The sequence below is a fragment of the Pristis pectinata genome, chromosome 1 (genome assembly GCF_009764475.1).
Source record: "Pristis pectinata isolate sPriPec2 chromosome 1, sPriPec2.1.pri, whole genome shotgun sequence".
Lineage (NCBI taxonomy): Eukaryota > Metazoa > Chordata > Chondrichthyes > Rhinopristiformes > Pristidae > Pristis > Pristis pectinata.
The window spans coordinates 100,593,843-100,616,932 of record NC_067405.1 but is presented as its reverse complement, the minus strand read 5'-3'; the positions used below and the strand labels follow the sequence as shown (position 1 = coordinate 100,616,932).

The 23,090-nt window shown below is 42.0% G+C and overlaps 1 protein-coding gene across 2 annotated transcripts in view; it reads left to right on the top strand.

Moving 5' to 3' along the window:
• Nucleotides 1-2,799: 2,799 nt before the first annotated feature.
• The window catches only part of spred1 (sprouty related EVH1 domain containing 1), a 74,446-nt gene continuing 54,155 nt past the window's right edge, over nucleotides 2,800-23,090 (top strand). For both annotated transcript variants that reach the window (XM_052027305.1, XM_052027295.1), the window contains exon 1: nucleotides 2,800-3,201. In XM_052027305.1, coding sequence (XP_051883265.1) covers nucleotides 3,176-3,201 — 26 coding nt within the window. In that variant the 5' untranslated portion in view covers nucleotides 2,800-3,175. The remainder of the gene's footprint in view (nucleotides 3,202-23,090) is intronic.

Genomic DNA, 23,090 nt, shown 5'->3' with positions numbered 1-23,090 from the left:
TAACTCAAGCACTTACTTGTATTTACCTTATTTCATAGATTTTTTTTCTAGATTTTATATATGCCGAAAAGATGCACCCCTTGCAAATGTGTGTGCCTAATCACTGGTGAATCAAATTTGCCATTTAACACGAAGAACTATTGTTGGATGATGAATAATCTTCTGCTAAGGCAGTAAGCAGTGTGGAACAACACATAATAAACTGGGGTGTCAGAGAAGAAGAAATGGGCAGCATTCTTCTTTCTTTTGGAATGCAAACATCCATTCTATTCCTCTTCCAGATAAGCCTTTTGTAGCATTTGTACTACACACACACTCTGACTACATTATAGGATAACCTCAAGCTTAAATTATCGGTGCTAAATTACCCTTATACATAGTTTATGCTTATGCTCCACCAGTATTGAGCACATTGAAGGTCTCTGACCCATCACAATATTAATTGACCTGTTAAGCAATATCTTATTTAATGAATATTACAAATACCTGACAGTGACACTATTAAATTTTTCAGTAAGTTCTTTGTGAAATATTTTTAATAATTTGAAAATACCAGCAAAGCAATCCAATGTTAAACTATTTTAAATTTCCCAATGCTGTCATTTTCACTAGTCCATTTAGGAGGGCTGCTACATACTTATGATTTCTCGGCCTTACCAAAAATGTGACCTTTTAGTGTTGCCTGACCCTCAGAGCTGTCCTGGGAACCATGAGAACGAAAAAGAGGGAAACAGGAATTGGGCAAACACAGAATCTTTAAAACTTGTAAGTGATTTTTAAAGCCAAACATTGTAACATACTTTCAACACATTTTTCAAACTCTCAAAGAGGATATTTGGTCTCATGTGAAAATTCCAGTCTCTCTCTCTCTCTCTCTCTCTCTCTCGCTCTCTCCCTCCCCCCTCTGTTGCAATCTTCCTGATCTCCTACTTTATTGATTCTTTAATCAATGCATCTCTTCACTTTTAAGTGTGCTAAATGTGCTACAAGATACAATCTTCATCACAAATATCTGTGGTGGTTAAATGAAGATTTCAGTTTTTAAACTTATTTCATTCTTTCTAAATTCAAAACAATAGTCTCCCTCAACCTTATCTTACTTTTCAACAATGTTAACACTTTTAAAAGCCCAGCATATCATTACCCGCTCTCATCTTTCACTTTTTCAACCACAACAGTATCAGATATCACAAGTCTCAGACTTTCAACATGGAACCTTATCGTATTAAAAATAAATTAAGCTTGTATTACTCAAATATTAAATTGGGGTACCAAATACAAAATATGCTCTGCAAGGAAGATCACTAAAAATTTATTCATGTTATGAAATGGATTTGAAAGAATTAAATTTCCAGCTGACTTGATGGGACAATGATACAACTTTTCCAAGGTTTCAATTTAAACTTCAAACTCTTGGCTATGAAGACATGGAGCAGATGCCATGTGCTAACCAAAAGGGGAAGAACAAAATTCAGAGGGCATGTTTATCATGGCAAATGCATAAGAGACCATAAACATAATAAAAAAAATACTGATGTGGAAGAAACATAAGTAAGTAACAGAATGAAAAAGTGATGGAGAATAGTCTGATACTGATTGATTACCAATTGCAAAACAACAAATTTCACGTCATATAAGTCAGTGATAATAAACTTGATTCTTATTCTCTGTGGTAACCAATATTTTGTTACTCTGTGGGCTTCTGGATGTTTGATCAGAACTGGTGCATTATTTGCCATCAAAACAAATCCCTTATTTTTATGTTACTAAACCTTGTTGTATTTATTTATTTATGGTTTATAGCTAACTCCCTTACTCATTATTTCCTAGCTAAGGGGCCAGGAAAGCTCTTGAAGTGACTGTGAGGAAATGCATGCAAGCCGTGATGTTTGACATTCGACTCAGTTTCTGTGGTTAAAAAAATCCTCCGTTAGACAAGGAACTAATCATTGCAGGGAACCGAAAGGAAGAACCCACATCCTTTGAAAAAAAATAATTGTTTATCAAGTTTCAAATGTAATTATTGTCTTTCACATTCAGGAATGCATCTTCACATTAACTTCAGATTGTTGCAATTTCAGGACTAAGTCGGTGAATGAAACCAACATAAACTATTCTTGATTCAAAATAGGCTTCAAGCTTCTGGCCAAAGATTGACTGGGGTGGGGGCGGTGGAAGTAATCAGCAAACTTCAGCCCTTGATCCTTCCGAATCTTTCTGCAAAGGCTTTCACACAAGATGATTGCAAAGTGGTCCTTATCAATAAAATCATGATAGTTGTTTTACATTAAATAGACTACAAATGGAAGGGCACACGTAATTTTTTTTACTGTTTAAGGTTGTTTGCAGTGCATCACGCTGCTACCCGCAGCCTTCTCCAGCACCCGGGCTTCCCCTTGCCGGCGCAGCAACGCTCACAGGCTGGAGCACACACAGCCTCCTCACCGACCGGCTGCCTTTAAATTACTGCGCACTCCCCACCGGGAAAAAGGGAAGGACTATTTCCACCCAGCTCCCATTGACAGGGAGCAAAGAAAAAAGGGCACAACTAACCCATCGGCAGGGGTAGAATTACCGATTAATTGCAATCATTCCAGCAAGGGAGGGGGGGGGTAAAGGGAGGGGGGGAGAGGGAGAGAGGAAGGCGAATGAGTCGGTGGGGGCTTTTGTTGTAGGAGCGGTGGAGGGATACGGGTTTCCCAGGGTGCGTGTGACGGCCGTTGCTTCCGCCCGGACGCCAGCGCTTCCCCCCACCCACCCCGCCCCCCCACCCACCCCCACCGCCACCCCCCCCCCCCCTCCTCCTTCCTCCGAGACGGCTCAGCGCCCCTCCTCCTCCTCCTCCTCCTCTCGCATCCAGCCGAGTGAGAGCGGGATGGAGCTTCGGAGCGGAGCGATGGCAGTGGACAGGCCGGGGTCAGGCCATTGAAATCAGGCCACGAGTGGTGCGACCCCCCCCTCCACCCCTAACCCCCCCAACCCAACCTCCTCCCCCTAACCCCCCACCCCCCTCCCTCTACCCCCGGTGTGATGTGGATACCAGCGGCCGAGGCGCTGCCCGGCCCGGGACAGGCAGCAGGAAGGACGGCCGCAACGTGAAGAAGCGGTGTGGCGGGCCGGGGGGATGCTGCTGCTGCTGAGGATTAACGTGGCCATGATCGCAAGTCGCTGAAAGATGAGCGAGGAGACGAACCAGACCGAGTAAGAGAACCGCAGCCGGTCGTAAATAAACAAACCGTGGCGGCCGGGGGGCTCCGCTCGGCTCCCCGGGCACCGCCGCCGGGCTGCTGCCCGGATTCCGGCGCAAGCGAAGCTGCCCGGGCGCGGAACCACAGCCCTGCCCCGGCATTGATGGACAGGGATTCCCACCGCCTCCACTCCCCCCCCATCCTCATCTTCCCCCCCCCATCCTCATCTTCCCCCCCCATCCTCATCTTCCCCCCCATCCTCATCTTCCCCCCCATCCTCATCTTCCCCCCATCCTCATCTTCCCCCCATCCTCATCTTCCCCCCATCCTCATCTTCCCCCCATCCTCATCTTCCCCCCCATCCTCATCTTCCCCCCCATCCTCATCTTCCCCCCATCCTCATCTTCCCCCCATCCTCATCTTCCCCCCATCCTCATCTTCCCCCCCATCCTCATCTTCCCCCCCATCCTCATCTTCCCCCCCATCCTCATCTTCCCCCCATCCTCATCTCCCCCCATCCTCATCTTCCCCCCATCCTCATCTTCCCCCCATCCTCATCTTCCCCCCATCATCCTCATCTTCCCCCCCTCCATCCTCATCTTCCCCCCCTCCATCCTCATCTTCCCCCCCCTCCATCCTCATCTTCCCCCCCCTCCATCCTCATCTTCCCCCCCCTCCATCCTCATCTTCCCCCCCCTCCATCCTCATCTTCCCCCCCTCCATCCTCATCTTCCCCCCCTCCATCCTCATCTTCCCACCTCACCACAGTCTCCCCCTCCTCTCCCCTCTCCCCAACCTCGCCACGGTCTCCCCCTCCTCCCCTCCCCCCCCCAACCTCGCCACGGTCTCCCCGTCCTCCTCCCCCCCCCCCCAACCTCGCCACGGTCTCCCCCTCCTCCTCCCCCCCCCCAACCTCGCCACGGTCTCCCCCTCCTCCTCCCCCCCCCCAACCTCGCCACGGTCTCCCCCTCCTCCTCCCCCCCCCCCAACCTCGCCACGGTCTCCCCCTCCTCCTCCCCCCCCCAACCTCGCCACGGTCTCCCCCTCCTCCTCCCCCCCCAACCTCGCCACGGTCTCCCCCTCCTCCTCCCCCCCCAACCTCGCCACGGTCTCCCCCTCCTCCCCCCCCCCCCCAACCTCGCCACGGTCTCCCCCACCTCCTCCCCCCCCCCCCCACCTCGCCACGGTCTCCCCCTCCTCCTCCCCCCCCCCCAACCTCGCCACGGTCTCCCCCTCCTCCTCCCCCCCCCAACCTCGCCACGGTCTCCCCCTCCTCCCCCCCCCAACCTCGCCACGGTCTCCCCTCCTCCCCCCCCCAACCTCGCCACGGTCTCCCCCTCCTCCCCCCCCCCCAACCTCGCCACGGTCTCCCCCTCCTCCCCCCCCCCAACCTCGCCACGGTCTCCCCCTCCTCCCCCCCCCCAACCTCGCCACGGTCTCCCCCTCCTCCCCCCCCCCCAACCTCGCCACGGTCTCCCCCTCCTCCCCCCCCCCCCAACCTCGCCACGGTCTCCCCCTCCTCCCCCCCCCCCCAACCTCGCCACGGTCTCCCCCTCCTCCCCCCCCCCAACCTCGCCACGGTCTCCCCCTCCTCCCCCCCCCTAACCTCGCCACGGTCTCCCCCTCCTCCCCCCCCCCAACCTCGCCACGGTCTCCCCCTCCTCCCCCCCCCCCAACCTCGCCACGGTCTCCCCCTCCTCCCTCCCCCCCCAACCTCGCCACGGTCTCCCCCTCCCCCCCCCCCAACCTCGCCACGGTCTCCCCCTCCCCCCCCCCCACCCTCGCCACGGTCTCCCCCTCCTCCCCCCCCCCCCCAACCTCGCCACGGTCTCCCCCTCCTCCCCCCCCCCCAACCTCGCCACGGTCTCCCCCTCCCCCCCCCCCCAACCTCGCCACGGTCTCCCCCTCCTCCCCCCCCCCCCCAACCTCCCCACGGTCTCCCCCTCCTCCCCCCCCCCCCCAACCTCGCCACGGTCTCCCCCTCCTCCCCCCCCCAACCTCGCCACGGTCTCCCCCTCCTCCCCCCCCAACCTCGCCACGGTCTGCCCCTCCTCCCCCCCCCAACTTCGCCACGGTCTCCCCTCTTCCCCTCCCCCCCCCAATCTCGCCACGGTCTCCCCCTCCCCCGAACCTCGCCACGGTCTCCGGTCCCCCCCCCCCCGTGCCATAGTCTGCTCTCCTCCCCCTCCTCCCACCTCGTCACGGTCTCCCCCCACCTCGCCATGTTATCCTCTTTCTCTTCCCCCCCTCACCTCCCCCTCCTCTCCTCCCGTCCCCCCCCCCCGCCACGGTCTCCTCCCCACCTCTCCTCACCCCCCTCCCCTTCTCTCCCTCGTCCCCCTCCTCTCCCCACCCCCTCCCCTCCCCCCTTAGTTGGATACGGTAGCGACTGTGCAGTGAGGATAAATGCTATTAATGTCTGTAGAAATTTTGCATGTTCTAAATCTGTTTCGTCTGTACAGGGGTGATGGGACGAGATGAATACTTGTGCTCAGTATCTGGAGGGGTGAGGTGATAAATGTCATTGGCATGTTGGGCAGATGGAGGCATAGACTTTTACATGTGAAGTCTACGCCTCAAACCTCTTACATGTGTAGATTTGGGGTGTATATATCTCATGTAGAGCGGGGAGAGCTGGTTGTGCACAGTCTTAATTTTCCGGGGTTGATGGGAAGACTGGTTAAGTGCAAGTAAACACATCCATCTCTTGCACCCGAATACCAAACAAAAGACAACTTGTATTTCAGTAAACACATCCGAGTTTTGTTTTGTTTGGTATTCTGGTGGCCTGAGTTATTTACTTTCATGATCAACATCAGAGGTGTTTGGTAAAGGCTGTTGCAGGCAGAGTGTGAGGAGTTGGGGCCAGATTCTGAAAGGCTGGTGTGCCTCTGTATTTGGAACTGGTCCTCTTGGTTTGCCCTGGGGGTTGGGCAGCTTTTTGTGTTTTTATTTAAATGGTGCCAGCTCTGCGATTACTGCAGGCATGGAGATGAGTGCAGTTAGAAACATGCAGAATCCTTCCTGCTGGATCCTACGTTCTTAGATTGTTTTCTTTTTTTCTCGCCCCCGGGTGGTTTGATGGGTGAGATTTCCGCTATGTAATGACCCACCAACGGATTCAGCCACCCTGTTTTTCTTTGTTGATCATTCTTTTCTACGTATCGCATTTTCATTCATAAAAAAAAAGTCCTGTAATATGTAATTTCCTTTCTCTACTCAAGCCTGCGGTAAAGGGGCCCATTTCAGGCGATACATAAATTACTTATTGGCCTTGTCACTTCCGTTATTGGTTGCAGTAGTATCATTTCGAAATCTTGGTCGTGGAGAATCGTGTGAAAGGAGAACAGCTTGCAGGATGCATTCATGCGGTGAGAAATATTAGCTTGGGAGGTGCAATGGTCATGTGACCATCCCATTCATAAAATACCTGTTGTCCATTCACAGCCCTGCATTTACTCGCATTGTACAGTAAGATTAGTGGCGCAGGGGAGAAGCCAACTCTGGGAATTTTCTTTTTGCTAGACAGTGTACTGTTTTGTAACAATTTGACAATAGCCAAGAAGTTGTATATGTAACTTTAGATGTGTGAATAGCTTGAGAGAGAACAATATTATACTCAGAACTTGAATTTACGTATGTAAGCTTAATTAGCTTACAAAATATGGAACTTCTGAAACTACCATTATGTAGTATGTAACCAATTTCCTACAGATTTTTGTAAAACATTTTTACATTGGGAATTGTCTTTTTTCCCCCAAAATAGGCTTTTCTTGGCAAAATGTCTCTATCCTCCCTAATACTGTTTTCTTTCTTGATGACTTGTATTTCTTTCTGGAAATTTTGGCCAATTCCAGGCAGTAAATGATCGTTGGGCAATATATTGTAAAGTGGGACCTTGGCTACCTCTGGCTGAATAGCACAGAAAATGGAAGGAGTTGCAGATACCCATTTATTTATACCTGTAGTTGAACAGCTGGTGTGGTTTGTTGATGCATTGTTATTAAGATTTCAGTAAACATGTCCAAACATACATTTTTTAAAACTATGGTTCTTTAAAGTGAACAACAAAATCTAACCAAAGTTTTCCAAAAGTGTAGTATTAGGTGAGAATGTGATCAGATCTGTAGATAATAATGCAAACTTGTACATAAAAGGTTAGTAAGAAATAAGTCTGAGTGCATGCACTGCCCCTTTGTAATGATGTTCAAGAGAGCATGCTCTTTTGAGGTGGTATTACTCTATTCAATTTCTGCTACGTTGCTATACCTATCCTGTAAATACATTATGAATATCCATTGATCCAATGCTTGATGCCATTTTTAATTCACAATTTGAATTCAGTTTAGTGAAGAAATATTAGAAACATTTTGTTTCAAAATCTTGGGTAACTACAATACGCTGGAACTGGTCAATATTTACCCATGAACAATTTCAGGAGAAAATAGGATTAATAGCCATACAGATCATAAATGTATTCACTTTGACATTACTGAAAATGCATGGAGACTAATATTTGTTAAACTATGAAACAGTGACTTTAAGTGCGTTAATGAAGTTCACAACTTCAGAGTTGCACGTTGGCCTTGTAAAAATGTCATGTCAAATTGTTAATTTCTTAAGTTTAAGCATCCTTTCAAAAAGGTATGCGGTTTTAAGAGTCAAGGGCAAGAACTGTTGGAACTTGAAACATTTGGGTGTTTCACACACCCGCTTTCTTCAGGCACCAGCTGTTTTGAACTCGAAACAAATGGTTACTGCAGTTCAAAACCACTTCCCGATACCAAACGAATTTGCCCAAATGTTGTATAGGATATCCGCTTCGCGCTTAGCTTTGAGGTTAACTTTTCCATGAACCTACCTAAACATGCTGCAGGCTAGCTGTCCGCAGCTGGTAGAGAACTGTGCAGAAATATTGTAACTTTTTGTTCTCCACTAACTTCCTTATTCAAGGGAGAGTCAAAGATGGATGTCAGAGATACAAATAATTAAGGCTCCTGATACACTTTAAAAAGAAGTAGTTGCAATACAGCTTTGAAAATGTGCCTGTAGAATTTTGATCTTACTTGTGCAAGATAACAACAGAAAATATCTCATGAGAGATTCATTTTAATATCCTTCTCTTAAAGACTGTAATATGACTTATGCCCTTTGCAGTTTACATCTTACTAGTTTTGGTTTTGTAAGTTAGTTCCCATGACCCAGCCCTTCATCCTTTTTATTGTCCCTCCTCCTGCTGGCATTGGGTTCAGAGACAACCTGTGTTTAGCCAAATTGTAATTTATATTTAAAATTTAATTCATAGCCAACACTGCAGCCATTTTATTATGTGTAGCAGTTGGAACTTAAATGGTCAATTATAATAAGGTATAGTTTGCCGAAGCATTGTAGGTAGCTTGTTTTCTAAATGCCTTTGATTAAATTGAACTTCTGATATAAAAGTAGAACATTGAGCACTAGAACTCAGGACCTTGTGATTGAACAGTTGGGATAATTTTCCTTCTGCATGACTGTTCTAAAATGGGCTTTTTTAAAATGTTTACAGGAAGCCTTCATTGTGAGATTCTCAAGGGTTCTGATTTCAAAACTATTGTTTGCTTTTGGAAGCAGTGAAAATATTTTATTCAGGAATTTTTTTGGAAATCATTTTGGAACATTTTTTGGATGTTTTAAAACTATTTTAAATACATTTTTGAAATGGCAGCTGATTAGCATTGACTGGCTTACTGTAGTTTTAGTAGTGTCTCAGAGGTCCTAGACTTTTTATTCTTCTTATTTTGGCATAATTAATTTTCCCTTCTCTCCCTTCCCATGCTTCCCCTCCAAAATTGAATCTACTCCCATGCAACATTATGAAAGTCTGTGCCCCCATAGGTTGAAAACCATGTTTATATAATTTGAATGCTGAGAGCTTTTTGTGATAACAGATCAGTTACCCTGCATGCCAATTTCTGCATGATTTTCACAAGATGCTGTTCTCTTTGCAAGATATTTTTGGATGCTTTCACTTTCTAATGAAAGTAGATTTCAAATGTAGTTCCTGAATTTTCCATTCTCTTGAAATAAAATGGACATATGCTACCTCATCATTTATTAAATGATTTATTAAATGCACAGCCGGCATCTTTCCTGACACTGTATTTGCAAAGAGAATATGAAGATCTGTTGCCAGGCTTTTTGACAATGTAAATAGAATAATGAATACAGTCATAAAGTGCTCCAGGCCATCTTAAAAGCAACAACTCCAAAAATCTGGCAAGCTGATATTTACCAATTTAAAAGTTAATCAGTATTTATTTGCTATGAATTATGGAGAGACTTTTTTTTAGAATAAATTTGAGTTCTTTTTATAGAACTGAAATATTTTAGCATTAGTGTTTGCTCAGTCACCCCATCAGCCATGAACCTATTCTAAAGTTTTTGTAATATGTAAAAGAATAATGTAAGGGTAATGGGAGCTGTTCTTGAAGTGGTCTTCATGATATTCTAATAAGTTGTCTTTGCTGTGAAATATTAACTGTTTCTATTCCATAGATGTAGCCTACTGTGTTTCTAGCATTTTCTATTTTTATTTCAATTACCTTGCAGATTTTGATTTTCAGGCAATTTTCATAATGCTCTGAAAGTTTCTTTTAAATTGATCAATCAAGGCAAAATGTAACATCAAACATCTGTCATAGGGTGTTCTCAAAGTTATGGCTGCCTCTAGTTTAATTAAAATTGTGTAAAGTGACCATGTTATGGCATAGTAATACTAATACAGTCTTCATGTTAATTTTGTTATAAATGCTTATGGATCTGAATTTTTTGACCTCCAATTTTAAGTTTGTACGTAGGGTGTGTAGCTGCACCTTGTCCGGTGTTCTGATTGATTTCAAGTCCATAGTAGGCATGTTATGCAGAGATTGATATTTAATTCTTGAAGAACAAAAAAAATATGGTTCACTGGTTTAATATGAATACAGTAGGCTCTATTATAGCTCAGATTTTAAAAAAAGTGAATAAAGGAATAGCAGATTGGAACTTGTCGCACATTGTCCTAATCTGAAGTGAGAAAGTTACTTTTGATCCTGGTGATTAGATAAGATATCTTTATTAGTCACGTGCACATCGAAAAACACAGTGAAATGGATCTTCTGTGTAGAGTGTTCTAGGGTCAGCCTGCAAGTGTCGCCACGTTTCCGGCGCCGACATAGCATGTCCACAACTTCCTAACCCATACGTCTTTGGAATGTGGGAGGAAACCAGAGCACCTGGAGGAAACCCACGCAGACATGGGGAGAACGTACAAACTCCTTACAGACAGTGGCTGGAATTGGACCTGAGTCGCTGGCGCTGTAATAGCATTATGCTAACCGCTACTGGTTTATGACTAATGGGTTAAGAAACTGTCTTGTGGCATAACTTTGTAAAGTGTGCTTGGCATTTACATAGCTATTTTAATTTCAGTGAGTTTTTGATATCTATATAAATGTAAATGGTTCTATAAAAGTTAACATTGGGTATTAACATGCATCATTATGGAATCTAGGTATAAACTTTCTATCTGGAAATTAAACATGGTGTTTTGGGAATCTGGAAGGTTTTGGAAAGTTTGCATTCAAGAATAAGATCTTTATTGACTAAAACAAGAAATGCTATATAAATACAAGGAAGTGTTATCAGACAAGATTTGTGGAAGATTTTGAGGAGAGGCAGATGTGTGTAGATGGTAGTTCATAATGGGATGCAGGCATCCTTGGGCATGACTAGCAGTGTGACCAAGGGAGAAAAGGATGTACAAGCTACTGGAGTATTAAAACTTGTGGTGATGTGCTTAGGTTGGGGATATGGAGAGGGACTGAGAAGTAAATGATTGAAGAAGGTTAGGAAGGGGAGCACAAGCTTGTAGAATGATTTAAATACTTATTAATTTAAGCTTTAGGTGTTGAGATAATAGATTACTGGACACGGGTGTGGAAAATGTTTTAGATTAAATTGAATTTAAAGGGTAACATTAACTTAGTCTTGAATTATCACTACATTTCAGAGTTTGAAGTCTTCATATGCTGAGGAAGGGATATGATAAGCAAATGAGCTTTAATGGAGAAGATTCGGTGTTGGAAAGTTAGCTCATTGTGGAACATACCAGTTGTTTGGTGTAATTTGATTTGGCCTGAAGGGAGAATAAGTAGGATTTAAAATTGGTCATGAAAGTTGATGGTTCAATCTTCCTAGTCCTTTGGTTAGTTTAACAGTGTCAGATTAGCACTTCCACAATGTTATTGGTGTTAACCCCATGTACAACTGTTGCCAAAAATAATGTACAGATGGTAAAGAGTGAACAAGCCAAAATTAGGACCTTGACTTGCTCCAAAAGTGGTGAGATAATGGAACCCAACTGGATAAATGTTCAGGGAAAGATCAGAGAATTAAGAATGATACAAAGATCTGAAATATTATGTCACTGAAGAGCAGAGGAAAAAGTTGATGGCAGATGGAGTGGCTGATTCTTTAAAGGATTCTGCAAAGTTGAGGGGATAACGTATGAGGACTGTTTAATGGGCTTAACCTATGAGGAGCGTTTGATGGGCCTGGGCCCATTGAGTTCAGGAGGATGGTGGGGGGGTGGGGAGGAGGTGAGAGATCACATTGCAACCTACCGAATGCTGAAAGGCTTGGATAGAGTGGACGTGGAGAGGATGTTTCCATTAGTAGGAGAGTCTATGATCCAAGGGACAGCTTCTTTAGAACTGCAATGAGGTAGAGTTTCTTCAGTCAGAGGCCATGATTGAATGGTGGAGCGGACTCAATGGGCCAAATGGTCTAATTCTGCTTCTTTATCTTATGGTCATACGGCTAATACATCATGTTTTTTCTTATGTCATTTACAAATTTAAGTTTGAAATATTTGTGGGTTTGAGGGAGGCTGATATTGAATTGTAGCATAGATGAGTGCACAGCTTGGAGGCAACAACCTGTTAGAGAAAGGATGTTGGATACAGGCAGTTGATTGTTAACAAGTGCAGAGATTGAGAGTAGTGCTGTGAGGTAAGGGACTGGTTAGTGTTGGGATTGAGTGAGTAGGAGGAGTGATTTTTGGCTTAGTAAGGAAGTTAAATGCCTTGGTGGTATTATTGCAGTTATTTTTTGCTCAAAAGGTACAGTTTCATCTTCCTTTCCCATTCGATAATTTCTCTTTGCCCACGTGTTAGCGTGACTGTGGTGGGCCGCAGGACCCGTTTCTGTGCTGTACAACTCTGTGACTCTATCACTATTCCACTAACATTCAGAGTTAACCATTTATAAATTAGTTGTATTAGCGCTTCAGAATATTGTCCCATGGTCTGAATTATAATGCATCCTAGCTATTAGCATGAATGAGCAACCAAGCCATGCAGTTTAGATGCCTTCTGTAATAAATCTTGCTTTCAACTGGTTGCTACTTAAGAAAAAAAATTGTATAATAAAAAAACTGTATGGGGACTTGTATGTAAAATGCTGTGCTTCAAAAAAAATTAGCTTTCATAATTTCTGGAAAAAAAAACTATATTGCACATTTACTGATTTTTGCATAGTTCAGTTTGTGAGAGTTTTGTTGGTTTTCAAAGAAATAGCTAGTTACTGAGGACTTGAGTTAAATCTGGAATTACCTGACCAAGCGTAGGTCAGAAGGAAGATGACCCCTATTCTTCAACCTGCTTAATATCTCTAACCTGTCCTGTTTCTAATCACTTGAGGTTTTGATTGCTTTTTTAGTTGCTTACAATTTGAACAAAAATATGGACATCTTTTTCTTTCTCTTTACCACACCAGCCAGAACTGAATTTAAAAGTAAAACAAAGCAAGTAATTTCTTTAGAAAAAAACTCATTTTGGCACGTTGTTGATATTTGCCTTTTTTCTGAAAGTATTGTTTGGAAACCAAAGGCCATTGACCACAAAGTTCCAAAAGTTAATGAAAAATATTAGGTATGCATAAAAATGTCAAGGCCAAAGACAAGTTTTTGAGGGGATTTGAGGTCTTTAAAGAATATATTTTAATAAGTTATCAAAAGGCAAAGTCTACAATTCAGAGGACACATTTAATGATGTGCATTTATTAATTGTTATTTAAATTTTTCTTTTGGACTTGGAAATATATTACTGGTAAGCAAGTGGTGGATCAAAAGTTATTTTGGAAAGCTTTGAGTGATTTGTTCGGCTCCAGTGACCATGTTTCGTGATTGGAAATAATCTCTAAATAATTTTAAACCACTGAAAAGTCATAACATAGAAGTGAATAATGGGAAAGGCATGTAGTTGAGTTTTCTGTGAAACCTGTCTTTTGTACAGAATGCATTTATAAGTAGATATTTATATATGATCATGTGGCAATACAAAGTACAGTGAAAATCGGACAAAATGGCAAGACATAATTCAGTAGTCATTCTAAGGTTAGCATTCTATTTTTAATCAATGCACTTATCATTTAATAGATTAAGTATGGAGATTCTAAAAGTATTCAGGAATTGACTTGCAAGCACACATTGCAATGGGAGGTGATGCTAGCTTCAGACATGAAGCAATAGTGTGACAAATTTGCAGGCTATTTCCAGTGTACATTGTAGACATTGGAAAGTGGGGAAAGTTGACAAACATGCTTATTAGGAAAGCAGGAAGCAAGATGTATATGCATGAGGTTTAAGTTATAACTATGAGATGTATTTGGCCAAGCTGTTGGCTTCCCATTGGTTCAGTGTTGATTTTTTTTATCTGATTTGCTTTTTTGTGAAGCACCTTGGAATATCCTTTAATAAAGCTACCATTTAAATTGAATTATGTTTGTGCTGCAGTTTGTCTATATTGAGATGGCAAAATATTGGTGTATTGCCCTTGGCATAACAAGGTACCTGACTGACCTCCACTCTAGGAGAGCGCGCACACATTACTTTGAAAGACTGCTTTTAGAAAGGTGCAATTATTTGTCACACAAGAGTGCTCTATTTGCCCATTGCAGCCTATTTTATTAGGAAGAGTCATAGAGTACTATAGCACAGAAGCAGGCCCTTCAGCCCATCTAGTCCATGCCTGCCTGGTTTTCTGCCTAGTCCCATCTACCTGCACCTGGACCATAGCCGTCCATGCACTATCCAAACTTCTCTTAAATGTTACAATTGAACCCACATCCATCACTTCAGCTGGCAGCTCATTCCACACTCACACCACCCTCTGAGTGAAGTAGTTCCACCCTCAGATTCCCCTTAAATATTTCACCTTTCACCCTAAACCTTTTGTTCTAGTCTCACCCAACCTGAGAGGAAAAAGCCTGCATGCTTTCACCCTATCTATACCCATCATAATTTTGTATACCTCTATAAGATCTACCCTCATTCTCCTGCGCTCCAGGGAATGAAGTCCTTGCCTATTCAACCTTTCCCTATAACTCAGGTCCTGGTAACATCTGTGTAAATTTTCTCTGCACTCTTTCAAGCTTATTGACATCTTTCCTGTAGGTGGGTGACCAGAACTGCACACAATACTCTAAATTTAGCCTCACCAACCTCTTGTACAATTTCATTGTAACATCCCAACTCCTGTACTGGATGCACTGATTTATGAAGGCCAATGTGTCAAAGCTCTCTTTACAACCCAATCTACCTGTGGCCTCACTTTCAAGGAACTATGGATCTGTATTCCCAGGTCCCTTTGTTCTACCGCACACCTCAGTGCCCTACCATTCACTGTGCAAGTCTTACCCTGGTTTGTTCTCCCAAAGTGCATCACCTCACACTTGTCTGTGTTAAACTTTCAATTTAGAAGTCATCCAAAAGATATGACCGTGCATGTATAAGTATCCAGTAGCTTCTGTTTTTGCTTGTTAATTTTGTTCTAGGTAGTGGCAAACACTACTATTGTAACAAGTGATTGTTTGCTTTTCAGTTGGTCTTTTAGGATAAGGTTGTATCAATCCGAACAGAACAGCATTAACAATGTGACTTGAAGTTGGGGCAGAATGTCAGGAGTAAATGTGGTCTAATATCTCTGAGCACTTTTTATTGTTCCATAAAGATGAATGGTCACTCTGATAGAAATATTGAAGGGCTGGCCTTCTCTAATTAGTTAATTCCATAAAATTCAACAAACAGCCTCATGTCTTCCAAAGAATCGTTAGAATAGTCTGTTTTAGACATAATCCACTGTTATTATCCTTTGGTGAATGTCTCTGGCACGCATCAGTTGTCATTATCATTTCCTGTAGTCTTTTTCAAGAACTGGATTTTTTTTAGCATTTCTATTTTTACTTTTCATTGTATATAATAAACACATGCTTTGACAGTAATGATAATTCTGTAAACTTGGACCTTCTGATGTCCATAAACAATGTGAACTATTTTCGAGTTTAACAGAGCTACCACTTGCATTTGCTTTTGATTTGAGCTAGAAAATCTGACCAGCTGGTACATTAGACAGTGCTTTATCAAATGAAGGGAAGAAAATAATTTAAACATGATATAGCTAAAGTTGCACTCACATATCTTTACTGTTGCTCGAATGGGTCTGCAGTTGTCTTGTGGTTGTGGTTTTGAGTTTAAATCTGCTCTGGTAAGTTGGGGATGTGAATTCAATAATTTTTGAAGCAGAACCAGAGAATTACAGCAAATTCAGATTGTTGTAAAAATCTACCTAACCCGTTAAGGGAACCCAGTGCCCTCTACTTGATTACCATTTGTGATTCTAGTCTCAGTATGTGGTTAGCTCTTAACCTTGGGGCAGCTAAGAATTGGCACTATTGCAGCCTTGTTTATAATGCTAAAAAAAAGTTTATGGAATTCTGAGAAGTTAAATTCTTGCTTCATCGTGATACTGAAAAGCAAGTGCAAGTCTGATCAGTGGAAGATTGAAGAGAACTATCAAATCTTCACACTGGAATTCAAAACTGAGCATGGTCCCAAAGGAAGAATTGCACAGATTGGGCAGGAAATGACCTTAGGTAAAATTTATTTTTATGCTGAGGTAATGAAGGTAAAACTAATTTTAGTACCTCAGCTTTACCTCTTGATGCCAGTACTTCATGATAGGATTTGTCACCAATGGAATCTTCTCAAACTTTGACCCAATTCGGAATATGTCTCTGTGCATGTGCTTTGTAAACTGGTATTGTTGGAGTGATTTCCAAGTCTTACTGCTGTACTGCAAATGACTGAATTTGAAGCCAGTAGCTCAGAGGAATATCTAGTGTTAAAGTGCTCATATATTATGTTCACGGAAACAATAGTTTAAGTCTACCATGCTTGGAGTCTTATAAGAAACTGAAAAAGTTTAACATTATGTTCAATATCTTGACTTTTTTGAGTGATTATAACTTCAATTAAGATCCAATGTAGTAATAAAGTAATAATGAAATTGAGTATAAAAGCTTCAGTCCCAGTTTGAGTTCAATACTGCAGGTGACCCCCATATTACGACTATTCAGGTTACGGAAATTTGCCCTTGCAGAATTCACAAATCACTACCCAAAATTTGAGATATAGAATAAAATGTGTTGTTACAGAACTTAGTATCAGCTCCTGACACTTGTACACCTTGATCGTCTTTTATCCCCCCTCCTGCCCCACTCCCAGCAGGACTGGGAGATGAGGTCTGATAAATTTAGGATTAACTATGTTTATTGACTGATAATGCTGGCCTTGTGAGATGCTCCCACACTGCTGGGATGATTCTGCCCGTTGTCCAGAAGTATATGCCAGAAACTAATAGACCATTGCTGAAACTGCAGTATGCCAACATTGGTGAGTAATTGTTAGATGGCAAAATACTCCTCTGGTTTTCTTGGAGAGTTTTGGTGATTCTGGGCTGGGCCATAAATTGTGCAGTGTGGCTACTGGGACCAGGGTTGTGGGGAGTGGAAGGAGGGCAGTTTGGGAAAGAGCCTTGAAGAGGGTGAGTGATAGTGGTCAGACAGTGGTCTTGCTCTTGGAGTGACCAAGCAGCTGGGAAATGGAGTGGAGGGGTGGTGGCAAGAGAGGAGTGTGGTGGAATCAAGAGGGAAGGGACTCAAAGAGAAAGTGGTAGTAGAGAATATAAGCAAGATTGTATGCCTTACCCTTTTTTTATTTGTGTGTGTGAAGTGCATCTTGGTGTGCTTTGTTTGATGTGTCTCTGCTTGTGTGTATGTGCCAAGTCTTTGCAGCAGAGCTTGGTCTCCACTGATCTTGGACCTCTTTGCCGTTGGGCCAATACCTCATTCTGCCAGGCTGTATGGTATCTGATTGTACAGAGGCCAGCACACGCTGAAAGAATTCACAGACTCGTATCTCCCATTGTTCAGAACTGGAATGGAAGCCAGTAATCCTCAATCTTAAGGAACTACTTAAGAAGACGTGATGCTCCTTGTCCCTCTCGTATTTTATACAGTTCCAGAATGAACATCCTGTATGCTGCTTTAACCACTTTAGCTCCTTGCTTTGCCTTCATGAATCTATGGACATGCATGCAAAAAAAAATCCAGTGTTCATGTACATTTAGTATACTACTCTTTATCATGTATTCCTTCACCTTGTTTGTCTACCCCAAAGGAATAACCCACCTCCCACTTCTAAATCATGGGATGGTAGTTTATGCACTTCTGTTAAAGATGGTCATTGGCTGCTGTTTGTGTGGCACAAGTGTTATTTCCCCATTCAGCCTAAGCCTGGATATTAATTTGGGATTTGTGGCAAATGGGCATGAATCACATCGTTGAGCAATTGCATGCAGCTTCCAAGCAAGCATGGCATTAAACAGCCTCAATTTTCATTCCTTCTCTAACAGAAGGTTGAGATTTTCATGCTTTTGAAAGGCAGTCACTGCTGGCATTTATTCCCTTGAGAAAGTGGTTCATTTTGATTTGCTGCAGTCATTTGGTAAAGTTACTTTGACAGTATGGTAAAGGAGGGAATTCCAGGATATGGCCCCATGTGGCATTGAAGGACCATTGATGTTTTTTTGGTCAGGATGATGTGTGACTTGGAGGGACATTGAAGATTAGGTCTTGAAAGTTGGTTAGGGAAACTGCCCTGGTAGAGAGAATTCACCAAATGTGGAAAGTTTGTGACCTTGCAGTTGTCTGTTTGGTAGCATATGGTTTAATATGTTTTAACCTGAAACAGTTGAATTTCATTTTTAAGCACAAAATTTCTGATGGATAAAGGTTAGAAGAAATGTTGATTCTCACTAATGTAGTAGGCAAGATGTAATCTACAGGTCCAGATTTAAGGAACTTTTCACTTCTATTGGCATTTGGGAGGATATGTTAGGTTATATTGGAGATTTGACTTTGGAGATCATAATTTGTACTGGCAGGAATCCAGATTGACGCCTCAAAGTGAGTTTTATTGTTTTATTTTATGTTGTAATTAGAAGTTTAATTGTAATGAATAACAAATTAAATTAGTTTCAGAGAAATCTTGGGCATGATTATATCATTACTGAACCAGAAGTGTTGTGCAATGAGAATAGAATCCAAAAAGAGAGAAGGAAATATTTCCTATTTGTGCAATGCAATAACTTTGATCAGAAGCAAAAAAAATTATAATGATCAGAACATCACTGAATATTACATAGAACAGTCCAACACAGGAAAATGCCCTTCAATCCATGATGTCTGTGCCGACCATGATGTCAATTTAATCTGCACATCTGCCTGCACTTGGTCTATATCCCTCCATTCCCTGCCTGTCTAAATGCCTCTTAAATGTTGCTATTGTATCTGCTTCCACCACTCCCCGGTTGTGTCTTCCAAGCACCTACCGCTCTGTGTAAAATCGCCTTTAATAAAAACTCAGTTGAGTAGGGTTGCAGGTATGTTGAAATGCTGAAGAAGTTATAGTGCATGTAAATTGCATACAATAATAGGTTACTTTCAAATGTTATAGTAATGTTTATATAAAGAACATCTTGTTTAAAAGTTGTGCTGTAAATTGTTAAAGTTAGCAATTAGTCTGCTAAATGAGATCCTGAGTATACAAATCTCTGCTCGTTTTTGGTTGTTTCATTGAAAGGCTTGTTACTGTGAGCAAGTTTAAAACACAAGCACAGCTTTATTTACTAATGATTCAATGGATAATGATTGATGACACAAAAGACTGAGGATGCTGGAATCTGGAGCAACACACAAGATGCTGGAGGACTCAAAGTAGTTGAATCCCTTTTCAATTTTAGAAGTGAGCAAAAACAAAGTGATTGCAGTTACCTTGAAACTTGAGCATAATGTTGCTTCATAAGAATTTTGGCACAGACTTGACAGATTGAGTTCTTGATCCAGCGGCAGGGGAGTACAAGGTGACTGAAGACCAACCTCTGCTGTGGAGCTAGATAATGTGTGGGTAGCAATTGAACTGGTGTATTATAGCTGAACCTGACCTCGTGCTTGCCTGATGTCCATAAATATACATTTTCAAACAAGCCACTAATAACCAGTTCGGATTAGAAAAGTTAACTGAGTGTACGTTCCAGTAGGAAAGGGCCAAACTGTTGAAAGTAAGGGCAAACTGTTGAAAGTAAGGGATTGGGGAACGGGGAAAACTTCTAGTGAAATACTAGAATATGGATAGAAATGCACGGCTAGTTGAGAGTGCATAAATGAAGCTAAAGTGGTGGTCGGGCTGTGCCAAAAATTATCCTTTAGAAGTTAGTATAGGATGCCATAATAATAAAATGGTATTGGCACAGAGGGAGGTCATTTCTGTCCTTTGAGTCAATACTAGTTGACTGCAAGAACAATACAGTTAGTCCCACTCCCCTGCCCATTCTCCTCAGCTCTGCAGTTCATTTTCAAATTCTGATCCAATTCCTTTTTGAAAGCCATCATATAATCTGCCTCTATATCCTTGCAAGGCCATGTATTTTAGATGTTAACCACTCACTGCACTATTTTGGTAAGAAGTTTCCTCGTGTAGCTTTGGTTGTTTGCCTAGCCACTTTAAATCAATGTTTGTTGACCTTTTCACTAATGGGAATAGGTTTGTTCTCTCTATTGTAACTAGAACCCTAATGAATATCAATTGGAAAACTGAAGACCTTTGTCAGGTCACTTTTGCTCTTGGGGAACATCATCCCTAGTTCTCATCGCTGAAACCATTCTAGTAAATAATTTTCATAAACATTTTCTACACCCTCTCCAAGGCCTTCACATCCTCTACAAGTACACTGACCAGATTTGGATACAAAGCACTGAGCCAGTGCTTTATGAAGGTAGCTCATAACTTCTCCTTTTATACTCTGTACCTCTGTGAAGCCTAGGATTATATATGCTTTTATAACCATTTTGCCAAACTGCCTTGCCACTTTCAAAAGATTGTAACTAACAAACACACACACACTCTCTCTCTCTTTGTTCCTGCAACCTTTTATAATTGTGCTCTTCATATTATACTGCCCCTCCCTGTTTTTCCTATTAAGTTTTCCCTTCTGCATTAAAGTTCATCTCATGTTTGCCTATTCCACTAGCCTATCTATTCTCTAGAAGTGTATTACTTTTTTTTCCACAGTTCACTATACTTCCATGTTTGGTGTTGACTGGATGTTTTGAAATTGTCTCAATGTCCAGTTTCAAATCATTAGTGAATATCAGTGAAAGCAGAGGTCCCAGCAAAGATTTCTGGAGAACACTTTATAATGTCCAATCCAAACAAACAACTGCTTTCTGTTACTCAGATAATTTCTTATCTCTGCTACCACCGTCCTTTTTATTCCAAAGACTTTATCCCTATTGAAAAGCCTATTATGAGGCATTTTATCAAATGTCTTTTGAAAGTCCAAATAAATATATTAATATCATTGCCCTCATCAACTTTCTGTTACCTCATCAAAATCCTCTATCAGGTTAGCTAAACACAATTTCTTTTGTAAAATACTATAAGGTGCAGGATGAATGAAGGCTAGTTAGCTGATTTGACTGGAGAAGTAAATAGGAGATGTGTGAGAATGTTCATGAATTCTTGTTATTCATCTTCTGTCTGCATATCCAGACAGATCAGCCACAGTTAAACTTTTACCGTTCTCTTTCGTCCAGTGCTGCTACTACTTGTCTGTCTTGGTCTCCACCCCGTCAAAGACACACCCAAGTTCTATTCAACTCTCCCTTTTCTCATAACTTAAAACATGCTTGTTCTCCTAAACTTTTCTAGTTCTGGTCATTAACTTGAAACATTAATCCTGTTTCTCTCCCCAGAGATGCTGCCTGTTTTATGTCAAATTTCCAGCATCTGCAGTTTTTCTTTTGATGGTCTTTGTAAATCTTTGCTTGTTTCCATTAACTCAAGAACATCTCCAAGTGACTATAAAGTTGATTTTGGATTATTGCTTCTAAGTGCTTCCCCTTCACTGAGTAAACTGGCCTGTAAATTGCTTAACCTATCAGATGTTTTTTGACCAAGGGTCCCTCATTTGCAATTTCCAACTCGCCCCCCACCCCCAGTCAATTGGCACCACCTCAGATTTTGTGAATTGGAATATTATTCCCAGTGCCTCTCCATTTACCTCCTTGCTTCTATCAGCAACCTAATATTCTGACTTGATAACATTAAAATACATTGTGCCTTCAGAGTACCTGTTAGTAATGCTGTAGATCATTTTGTGAAGGAAATGAATCAGTTATCTAGTTGCATTTCAATTAGTTATGGAAGAAAACATTTGGGTGATGATTAAAGAATGAAGGGTGACAAGAATTTGCATTTTTTTAAAACTATTTCAATATGCTTTCCAGAGATCTAATCAGACAAAATAGAGTCAATGATGTTTGGATTATAAGAAAGGCTTTAGTTGGTGTAGAGACTTGCAGATTGGCTTAGATGGCTGAAACCATAACTGTCAATTGTAGGACATGATGGGCAGGGGCGTGACTACAGCCATGTGTATTTTAAGCTGAGTAGGGTGAGAGGTTAAGAAGTTAGAAGTCCTAAAGCTATGAAAGTATGAAATGCTCAGCAGGTCAGGCAGCATCTGTGGAAAAAGAAATGAAGTAACTGTTTCAGTTCAAAGGCCTTTAATCAAAACACTTTGTCTGCCTAAGGGTCTCTGACCCGAAATATTAACTGTCTGTCTTTCCACAGATGCTGCCTGACCTGATGGGCATTTCAAGCAATTTCCAGTTTTCATTGGTGAGGAAAAGGTGCAGGGTATTTTCAGCTTTCATTGAGAGGTGAACCCGTTGTTGTATGATATTGTAAGTGACAACACAAAGGGTCCAACTGACTCTGAACTGAATGGTCAACGTGGACCAGGGTCAAACGAAGGGGTGGATTAGGCTTTTGTCGAGGAGGCAGTTGTCATAGAAGTGAGCAGTGTTCAAGGTAAAAGTAGTTGTATTAAAACCATTATGGTGATAGAGAGGGGTAGGGGAAGACTAAACTTGGGAGCTAAGGCACATGGAAGGGTTTTGCAACTTGGCATTTGTGGCTGGAGCAATTGTACCTGACACATGTCTGTATCAAACCAGCTGCTGATATGATTCAGTTAGCATGATTGTTGTTGAATTGTCATGTAAAAATTGATATGTAAATGTTAAGTATGGAATGTTTTGACTGAGGTTCTAAATGATATTTAACATGCTGTGAAATTGGCTTTTGTTCTATTTACGTTTTAAAAGCATTTTATAAGAATACTCTCACCACTGAAAGTGGTAGTAACCATTTGGTTGTAAAGGACAAAATATTGAAAGCAAGATTCTTACATTAAGCGTGTTGCAAAATAAGTTCTAAAGTAATATGAAATAAAACAGAAAATGTTGGAAACATTCAGCAGGTCAGACAACATCTGGTAAGAGAAATAGTTGCAGTTTTAAGTCTGGCACCTTTCATCAGAACTGGGAAAGAAAACAAGTTTTAGGCAGGAGAGAAGATGAGGGATGGATGGGTAGAACAAAGGGAGTATCTTTGATAGGATGAGACTTGATGACTTAATG